General features: G+C 54.8%; 1 protein-coding gene across 3 annotated transcripts; it reads right to left on the bottom strand.

The window, feature by feature from the left end:
- Positions 1–390: 390 nt before the first annotated feature.
- On the bottom strand, positions 391–6072 carry ELF3 (E74 like ETS transcription factor 3). Of its 3 annotated transcripts, none has more exons than XM_005540416.5 (9): positions 5860–6072; positions 5381–5551; positions 4485–4706; positions 4227–4319; positions 3904–4023; positions 3627–3716; positions 3366–3482; positions 2669–2864; positions 391–1174 (listed from the first exon to the last, which is right to left on the bottom strand). In XM_005540416.5, exons 2-9 carry the CDS (start codon positions 5541–5543, stop codon positions 1060–1062), a joined length of 1116 nt encoding a protein of 371 aa, XP_005540473.2. In that variant the 5' UTR covers positions 5544–5551; positions 5860–6072; the 3' UTR covers positions 391–1059. The 3 variants fall into 3 exon arrangements, with proteins under 3 accessions (XP_005540473.2, XP_005540472.2, XP_015303490.2); XM_005540415.5 differs by having other exon boundaries at positions 5974–6072; XM_015448004.4 differs by having other exon boundaries at positions 5381–5915.
- Positions 6073–9986: the final 3914 nt, after the last annotated feature.

Raw genomic sequence — 9986 nt, 5'->3', positions numbered from 1 at the left:
TCTAGACATCTTGAGAACATCAGGTCCAAACCCTAGCCTTATAGGAAGAATCAGTCCCAAACAGGGCAGACTTGGTCAAGGTCAAGGTCACCCAAGCGGTGTCGCGACAGCAGGATGTTTCTGACCTCAGTTTTCTGAGTTCATGTCCTTGCTTGCATGAAGTCTTGTAAGCATTCTCTGACAGTCTCACCTGCTTCCTTTGTTCGCCTCCCAGCCCAGTCCACGTGTCTGTAAGCCCAAACCTGCTACAGGAAATCTGTAACTCCCCTCTTCGTCAGCCTTTGCCCTCACCCCTCAGCCTGGTAGACCTGCATTCTCCTCCCCTCCAACCTCTTGACCATATTCGATCCAAAGGCCCAAATTTCAGTACACAGGTAGCTAAGACAAAGGTTAGAAAAAGCCCAGAAGGCACTTTATTGGAGGTCTCTGCCTCCATTCACAGGAGAAAGGAGCCGGGAGTCCCATCCTGAGGGTCCCAGCATCAGCCCACTGGAGAGCCTGGAACAGTCCAGCACTCTGTGGGAGAGGGGAATGTTTTAGAAAAAATAGATCTCTATGTACATCTGACATATTTATAGCACATAAATTAGGGAGTGCTCTGACCCCTGCCCGTGGAGCCCAAGCACTGAGCAGGGAGATGAACGCCAGTCCAGAAAGAAGGTGCTGGAGCCCCTGCTCTGTCCTCTCCATTACGGTGCTCCCCTAGGGCCTCCCCAGGCCTCCTTGGCTCAGTCCAGGTGTCTGCAGGAGGAAGGTGTTGTCTGTATTTAGTGTCTGAGACTGGGTTTGAGGAGGCACCAGATTAAAGGAGACACATTTGCAGCTATACAGTCAGCTTCAAACCCCAGGGCTTGTAATTCCAAGAGAAGGGTGGGGAGGCGAGGCCATAGTCTCCAAGTCCCAGGATGATGGCTGACAATACACCAAAACTTCAGCTTCTCTCCACAGCACAGCTGGGAGCATTCCCCAGTGGAGGGGCCATCCGGCCTGCCTGTCCTCCCAGGAAGGTTTGCAGGCCTCAAGTGGTTGTGAGTTTGGTCCCGGGTATAGTTCCAACCCTCAGTTCCGACTCTGGAGAACCTCTTCCTCCTTCCAGCCACTTGAGTTTTTGCCAAACTTGTAGACGAGTCGCCGGCCATCCACCCGTTCCAGGATCTCCCGTTTGTAGTAGTACCTGGGTGGGGAGAAGGATGGTCAGAGGTGCTTAGGCAGGAAACGGGCCCCGAGTCGCCAGCCCTCCCACCTAGCCCGCGTTACCCCCAGGTGACCCATGCCCACTGGTATCTGCCTAAGCCGAGCCTGACTCACACTTCCTGAACTCCTCTGTTCTTCCCACCCGTAAGCAGAAGCTCTGTCCCTATACTGGCCAGTAACTGTGCCCAGGACACATGGCTCTCTGCCCTTGCTTCTTTGTATCCTATGGCTATGACTGGGGTCTGATCATTAAAGTACATGATTTTTAAGGCCAGGCAGCTGGGCACGGTGGCTCATGCCTGTAATTCCAGCATTTTGGGAGGCCGAGACGGGCGGATCACTTGAGGTCAGGAATTCAAGACCAGCCTGGCCAACAGGGTGAAACCCCCGTCTCTACTTAAAATACAAAAATTAGCCGGGCATGGTGGCAGGTGCCTGTAATCCCAGCTACTTGGGAGGCTGAGGCATAAGAATCACTTGAACTTGGGAGGCAGAGGTTGTAGCGAGCCAAGATTGTACCACTGCACTCCAGCCTGGTCAACACAGCGAGACCCTGTCTCAAAAAAAAAAAAAAAAAAAAAAAAAAAGAAGAAGAAAGAAAAGGCCAGGCACAGTGGTTCACACCTGTAATCCCAGCACTTTGGGAGGCCAAGGCAGGGCAGTCATTTGAGACCAGGGGTTTGAGACTGGCCTGGCCAACACAGAGACCCTTGTCTCTATTTAAAAAAGAAAAAAAGGCCGGGCACGGTGGCTCAAGCCTGTAATCCCGGCACTTTGGGAGGCCGAGGCGGGCGGATCACAAGGTCAGGAGATCGAGACCATCCTGGCTAACACCGTGAAACCCCGTCTCTACTAAAAAAATACAAAAAACTAGCCGGGCGTGGTGGCAGGCGCCTGTAGTCCCAGCTACTCGGGAGGCTGAGGCAGGAGAATGGCGTGAACCCAGGGGGCGGAGCTTGCAGTGAGCCGAAATCGAGCCACTGCACTCCAGCCTGGGCCACAGAGCAAGACTCTGTCTCAAAAAAAAAAAAAAAAAAAAAAAAAGAAAGTAAGTATATGATTTTAGGGCTGGATGGGACCTTAAGATGACCTAGTCTACCCCTGGACATAGGAGGAAACTGAGGCCCGGAGAAAAGCAAGCTAAGTGCTTCAATGAGGAGAAAGCCAGGCCCTGGGTGGGCACAGCTCCCACCCACTTCCCGACTCTCCAGGTGCCTTCCTGAGGACGAGCCTCACAGGTGATACAAGAAATGTTGCTGTTAGCTCAAGCACACTGTGTCTGCCATCCGCCAGGCTAATACTTCCTCCCTGTTGTCGTTTAATCCACCAAGTAGGCCAACCCAGATGTTGTCCTCACTCTACAGGACACAGCCTTGTTGCATGCAGCCAAGTGGCATCCAGGAGGAGGGCAGTGGGAGTGTGAGCACTGTCCCCGTGTCTGGCTGCATGGTGAGGGTCCTGGCCGCCAGCTCACCTCATGGCCCGGCTCAGCTTCTCATAGGTCATGTTGCTGTTCTTTTTCTTTTGGCCCCACAGTTGGGCCACAGCCTCGGAGCGCAGGAACTTGAAGACGCCTTCATGCCGATTCTCCCACTTCATGAGGCCCTCATTGAGCTCTGGGTGGATGAGGATGTCCCGGATGAACTCCCACAGGTGGGTACCTCTGGGTGCTACAAGGCCAGCCTCCGTCAGTTTGCCATCCAGGTGTCCCCTCTCACTCAAGGCCAGCTGGCCCTGCCCGCCCCGGCGCACTGCTGACTCGGCCACAGCATGGAGCAAGCCCCTCCAGAGTGCCTCTGTGTGGGTACTGCAGTGACTGCTTTTCTCCTCAGCCCACGTAAGCACCCACCAGCTGCCTCCTTACACCAAGGGTGTCCCAGAAGGCAGGACAGTGGCCAAGTGCAGAGAGGGCTGGAGTCAGTGGACAGGACTCTAGTGCCATGAGCCTCCCACTGGGAGCCTTATTTCCTCCTCCTCTCCAGGACCACCAAGCAAGGCTCTGTAATTAGGTGGTGACCAATACCATAGAGCCCCCAGCTTGTGCACAGCCTTAACAAAGGCCGTGTGGAGGCCAGAAAGAACGGCAGGAGGGATACCCACAATGACCCGCAGTGCCCGGGGAAGCAGCTCAGCCTCGGTGCAGGGAGGACCCAGGGGCCCCTGAAGCTCACCGTGCTTGCTCTTCTTGCCCTCGAGACAGTCCCAGTACTCTTTGCTCAGCTTTCGGGGCCGACCTCGTTTCCGCTTCCCGTGCTTGGGATCCCCCTTCTTGCAGTCAGGAAAGCCATCTGTGGGGGCGGTGGTGGAAGATCAAGGAGGGCAAGGGGGGAGTTAGGGAGAGCAGCCCCTCTATAGGAAAAGGCTGCAGAAAGAGCCGGGCCCTCTGTACACTGCTAAATGGGACACCCTCTTGGGGACCTCCCTCGACTCACCTCTGGGGAAGAGCTTGCTGTCAGTGGGATCCAGGTCCACGTCACTTCCACCGGAGTCTGAGGAGTGGGAGCTCCGAGAAGCACCAGTCCCTGGGGGGTGGGGTCAGAGTAAGTCCCCTGCCGGCCCACCCTCTGCTGAACCATGCTGCTGGCTCTCAGGACACACTTCCCAGCCTGTTCCTATTCCTGCCAGAACGCCTGAGTTCTGGTGCTGGGAGCCGGAGGGAACCAGGGACACTTTGGGGAAGGGAGGTTGTGGCCCAGAGAAGACTCTCACCTGCGGTGGAGACGTCAGAGCTGCCGGGGGAGGGGGCTCCTGCGCCACAGCTGCCGGGGTGGTAGGGGCTGGCTTGCTGACTGTCGTCCAGCAGCTCCTGGGCAAAGGGGCTGCCCTGGTCTGGGAAGAGGAGGTGAGAACTCAGAGAGGGCTCAGGGGACCAGACCAGGACAGGTGAGGCTGCCCATGGGTCTGATGACCTGCTGCAATTTTTCTAATTGAGGGAGGAAGAAGTCTGGGGAGGGGGTCATCTCTAGCACTCTGTGGAGGGGCAGGGATGGGACAAGACACGCTGGGGAAGGAAGGAGAAAACGGGTTCTCACCGAAGGGCCCTGGGTCTAGGGCCTCCTGGAAGGCCATGCCATCCTTCTCCAGCAGCTCAATGATCCAACTGAGCTCATCAGAAGAGCTAGAAGCTGACAAGGAAGGAAGGAAGGGTCACACTCCCTTCATCCCTCCCTGAAGAGTTCTCTCTGGCTGTGCCGCTGGCCCAGAGCTCCAGGGCCTGCCCACTGTCACACTGAACTCAACTCAGCTCAACATATGGAGCTGCTCCCCCGCTTCCAGGGGCCTGGACTCACTGAGGTCTCGCAGCTGGGCATGGAGTTGGTCCCCCAGAGGCCCAAAGACCAGACGCAGCTCCTCAAGGGCACAATTGCAGAGGGTGGCCCCGTCCATGTCACACCGTGAGAAGTCAATGGCGCTTGCGTCGTACTTGTTCTTCTCCACTTGGTAGCTGATCCAGTCCAGAACCTGTGTCTTCGACCAGAACTGGGGCTGTTCTCCCGACCAGCTGGTCTTCTCTGCAAGGGCCAGGCATGGCAACAGGCTCAGTCCAGACCACCCAGCAGACCTTACAGCGCTGTTTTGTTTCTTTGTTTGTTTGTTTGTTTGTTTTTTGAGACGGAGTTTCGCTCCTGTCGCCCAGGCTGGGGTGCAATGGCGCCATCTCGCCTCACTGCAACCTCCACCTCCTGGGTTCAAGCAATTCTCCTGCGTCAGCCTCCCAAGTAGCTGGGCTTACAGGTGCCCACCACCAAGATGGGCTAAAATATTTTTGTATTTTTAGTAGAGACGGGGTTTCACCATGTTGGCCAGGCTGGTCTCCAACTCTTGACCTCAGGTGATCCACCCAGCTCAGCCTCCCAAAGTGCTGGGAATACAGGTGTGAGCCACCATTCCCAGCCCACACAGCCCCATTCCTAGAGCACACTGGGGATTCACACCTCAGCCCTTGGAGCCATCCCAAGAGTAGGGGCAGGAGGTAGCATTCACAACACCCTTGTCCTGGTATCTGACACCTCCCTCTGACTGTCACAGCCCCACAACCCCCAGCACCTCAGTCACTACGTCTCAGCCTCTAGCCCTGGAATTCGTCCAGAGACCCTCCTCCCTGCCCATTCTCCCATTTGTCTAACAGGCCCTTAGATGGATCTGTCTCCCACTCCGTGCCCCATCCCACCCCGCTGAGACCCACCTGTACCCTCCAATGACATCTGGGGGTTGCTCAGGGTCAGCACCAAGTCATCGGCCCCAAAGGCGGCAGCAGGGGGAACAGGGGCCAGGGCGGAGTCCTCTGAGCTGTACATCGCACTGACGTAGTTGCTAAAAATGTTGCTAATCTCACAGGTTGCAGCCATGAGGCTACCTGTGGGTAGGGGGAGAGGGGATGAGGTTGGTGAGGGGACAAGGGTCCTCTCCTTACACTCCCAGCTACTCTGCTTTGCCCAATGATGGGCAAGAGTAGCCCCCAGGGGCAGGAAGATCATCAACTCTGCAGACACCCTCTCTTCAAGAAGGGCTCCAAGATCTCAGACCAGGGCAGGACCACAGAAGCCTCCAGCTGGACTTCCCTCCTCAGATCTCTGGGGCCCTGGAGTCAGACTGGCAGCGTCATGGCCATTCTGCCCTCCCAGAGACGATCTCTGTCTGTTCTTCGACACTTAGAACACCTACGCTCTTGCTCGGAGATCCTAGACTGGAGTGCGCAGATTCAGAACCGCAAATCCTCTGGACCCCTCTGCAGTTTCCCAAGAGCTGTTCTAGGGAATGACAGGCAGGGAATCCTACCGGAGTGGTGGAGTCCGGCTGTGGCAGGCAGGCTGGCAGTCAGGCTTAAGCCGCAGGTGGGAGAGAAATCCAGTTCTGCCAGGTAGCGCTGAGGTGTCTGGCCGCTGCGTTCCCCTACCTGGCTCTAAATAGAGCCTGGAGGGAGCTCCTCCCTGAGCTCAGGCCTTTATAGTACATCCCCTGCAGTAACCTGAGCTGGTGGCTCATTGGACGGAGGGGATTTCCTGGCCTTTAGACTGGGCTCCTGGCCCCAGGTGATTTGCATATTCAGTGCCACTTGGCCCGGATCTTAGCAGGCGGTGCTGGGAAATCAGGCCCGGCTGGTTTAATGATTGTCAGAGTCTGTCATCCCGCACCCTCTGGGGTTGGGCACAGGGCACTAGCCTGGGCAGGTGGCGGGAACATTGCTGGGGTGGGCATCTGTGCTTTCTGCTGCCCTCTGGCCCAGGAAAATCCTCCCAGGGGCCAGGCCAGAGATGGGCCAGGCAGGGGGAGGGAAAGTGAGGGACTGTGAACCTCTGGCTGACCTGGATCAGAAAGCTGCTGGCCCCTAAATTCCAGCGATTCAGCGACAAAGAGGCCTAGTAGGGAGAGGAGTTACTAGGTTTAGGGGTTTTTCCAAGAACACCCAGGACTCTGGCCAGGGGCTGGCAGGTGCTCCAGGCTCAACGCTGGGCAATACTCATGGATTAATTGGTGGTGGCTGGGCCTGCCAGCCTAGCCTTGGCTCCAGGGTCCCCACTAAAGGGGTCCTTCTCCAGCACTCAATCTGTTGGCAAGGTCTTCACTACCATCACCTGCCTGAACTCCATCCAAGCATCAGGGTTGCTGCAGTCACTCCTGAAGAGACCCGGCTCTGCTTGAAAGTTCTTCCCTCAGCGTCTGCTGAAGCCCTCCCTGCCGGAGTTGCCAGAATCCACACGGATAAGTTCATCCCTGCTCTCTGGACTCATCCAATCTCTGGTTCACTGGACCCAGTTTTCCGGTGCCTTCTGCTGCCCTCTAGTGGTCAGAAGCCTGACTATCTGGGTCACGTCATTCAACGAAGAGGGAACGCATAGTATTAATATATTTACCAAGCACTTTTCAACATATTCTCTCATTTAATCCTCACACCAAAAAAGTCCTGTAAAGAATGCATGGTTATTCCCATTTTATAGACAAGAAAGTTGCAGCGTGGAGGGTTCCCTTAGAATGGCTTGCCCAGGCCACACAGAGTTGGTGAAGGGGTGGGGCTGAGATTCACACCCAGGTATGCAGGTGTGTTGTACATGAAACCCTTGCTCTTTCCCTGCACAGGACTCAGAGTCTTCCCTCCCAGCTCCATGGTCAGAGCCCTTGCCTTCCCTGTGGGTAGAGTCCCCCATGTCTGTGGTTGTCTCTATGGACTCAGCCTGAAACACAATGGACAGGGTCTTATAGACCCTCCTTGAGATCCTGAATGGGGTAATACAGGTGGCTGAGGCAGGAGACTTGTAGCCAACATCTGCAACTGTGTCATCTTGGGTGAGACCCTTGGAGTCTGCGCTTGTTTCCTCATCTATAAAAAATGAGGTTGTCTGAATTCAATAATCCCTAAGATCGCTTCCAGATCTAGCATTTTGTTTGTTTATTTTGTTTTGAGGTGGAATCTCGTTCTGTCACCCAGGTTGGAGTGCAGTGGCGCGATCTCTGCTCACTGCAACCTCTGCCTCCTGGGTTCAAGCAATTCTCCTGCCTCAGCTTCCCGAGTAGCCAGGATTACAGACCACCGCCACACCCGGCTTTTTGTATTTTTAGTAGAGATGGGATTTCACCGTGTTAGTCAGGATGGACTCGATCTCCTGACCTTGTGATCTGCCTGCCTCGGCCTCCCAAAGTACTGGGATTACAAGCATGAGCCACCGTGCCTAGCCCAGATATAGATTTTTATGCATCTAAAAATGTGGGATCCGGTGGCTCACACCTGTAATCACTCCATCTCAAAAAAAAAAAAAAATGTAGGATCTGTGTGACCCACCTCCATTAATGCATAACTTGCGGAGTTCCTGGCCACCCTCAGCCAGGGTGGGTGAAATGGTTACTCAAACAAAAGGTGACTCCACCTTCCACAGATACTCCTTTCTTTAACTCTATAGCCTGAGGACAAAGAAAGTCCTGCCCAGAGAATCTGCTTCTTACCTTCCTCCTCTCTGAAGCGCCTGGGTGCCTAGGAGAGAGTTAATGTCCAGGATTCCCCCCCCAACCCCACCCCCACCCCCCACCCCCGCACTGGGACAGTGCAGGCAGGAGAGCCTGGGGCTCAGTAGGATTTTCCCCAGCCCTTCAGGGGGCCTCCCCCAAGGAGCCTGAGGCAGGCACACCCTCCACCCAGTCCCTCACCCAGGAATGTGGGAGAACCGGCTTCTAGCCCCAGGGCTGCTCACGTGCTCCCTGCCCTGAAGAGTATCTGGCTGGGGCTCCCAGGATGGCGGGGTGAAGAGGAGGATGTATGAGAAAAATGAGAAGGCTCTCAGCTCCCTTGCCTTCTTGGAGCTTCCTCACCGGTGACATGGAGCTGAGATAAGGAATCCCTACAGACTAGCAGCTTGAGATAAGTGGGAAAGACTGGATTGAGGTCAGTGCCTTGGAAGCATGGGGATGGGGGTGGGGAGAAGATTCCAGGATAGTGGTCAAGAGAGCTACGGAGCAGGATGCCAGGGGCTTCCCAGTACTCTGTGATGGCAAAAACAGCCCACTGGCCTCCCCTCTCCCCACAGAGCTTGCCCACACGGCAGCACAGCCTCATCTGTGGGATGGGAGGATGCCCTACAAAAGGACAGCCACATCCAGTAGGCCTGTCGGGTACAAAGGTGGCGAGTGAGGCAGGCTACACAGCTCAGGATACCCGTGCTATGAAATGGGAACCCACAAAGTTAGTGGAGTCACAGAACGGCTGTTAGAAGAAGGACTTCCAGCCTTTCCTTCCAGTGACCTTTCATGATTACTGGGCCTGTGGGTGCTATAGATTTTTGTAAAGAGCAAGGAAAGATAGCTACTGATAAGCTAGACACCAGGTTGGGGAGAGGGGGAGGCAACTGGATAGCCCTAAAATAGTCCTTGTCAATAACATATTGCCAGGAACAGTCCTGAAAGAGCCACAGGAGTTTGCTGTCAAAATGCCAGTGCCTAGAGTGTCTCTTCCGATCCTGGGCCTCCAGATCCCTCTCCTGTGACCCACATCGCCCTCTCTGATGGTGAAGTTGAGTGTGCCATGCATGGGGCAGAGGCCTCTCCAGTCGACCACTTGGTCACTAGTCCCTTGCTCTTGCTGAGTGAAAGCAAATGGACTCATTCCCGACCCTTGTGCAGGGGAGGGAGAAAGCCTGTTTGATAACCTAAAGCCAAGGACAGAGCAGAGCTGCGAACAGAGGCTGGTTCAGGGGTGCCCTGTATTTAAAGAAAGGCAACTGAAACACACTAAATATTTCTTCCAACCCTCCCCTCATCCCACTCCCAAACCCAGATTGCTAACTGTTTAGGTCCCCATGTTGAGGCCAGGAAATCAGAATTTAATGCTAAGTTCTAAAAGACTACTGATTACCACACCATTCAAATAGTCATCCAGGAGCAAAGACAGGTGAGGCCCAGTGAAGCCTTGGGGATGGGGAGAAGGGTAGAGAAAAAGTCGTAAGACAGTTTTTTATTTTTATTTTTGAGACAGGGTCTCACTCTGTCACTCAGGCTGGAGTTCAGTGGCACAGTCAAGACTCACTGTGGCCTTGACCTCTTGGGCTTAAGTGATCCTCCTGCCTCAGCCTCCTGAGTAGCTGAAACCACAGGCATGCACCACCACGCCCAGCTATCTTTGTGTTTTGTTTTTTTTTTATAGAAGTCTTGCTGTCACCCAGGCTGGAGTGCAGCGGCATGATCTCAGCTCACTGCAACCTCCACCTCCCAGGTTCAAGTGATTCTCCTGCCTCAACCTCCCAAGTAACTGGAACTACAGGTGTGCGCCACCATGCATGGCTAATTTTTGTACATATATAATTTTT

This window comes from Macaca fascicularis, chromosome 1, assembly GCF_037993035.2.
Source record: "Macaca fascicularis isolate 582-1 chromosome 1, T2T-MFA8v1.1".
Classification (NCBI taxonomy): Eukaryota; Metazoa; Chordata; class Mammalia; order Primates; family Cercopithecidae; genus Macaca; species Macaca fascicularis.
The sequence above is the reverse complement of the archived record's forward strand: the minus strand, read 5'-3'. Positions and strand labels throughout refer to the sequence as shown.

Excerpts from the sequence above, each read along its gene's own strand:
- ELF3 (XM_015448004.4), bottom strand. The coding sequence starts at position 5,672 with ATGATCTTCCTGCCCCTGGGGGCTACTCTTGCCCATCATTGGGCAAAG. Across the intron at positions 4,707-5,380 it reads GATGTCATTGGAGGGTACAG|AGAAGACCAGCTGGTCGGGA; the intron begins GTGGGTCTCAGC and ends TGGCCCTTGCAG. Across the intron at positions 3,717-3,903 it reads CTCTGACGTCTCCACCGCAG|GGACTGGTGCTTCTCGGAGC; the intron begins GTGAGAGTCTTC and ends CCCACCCCCCAG.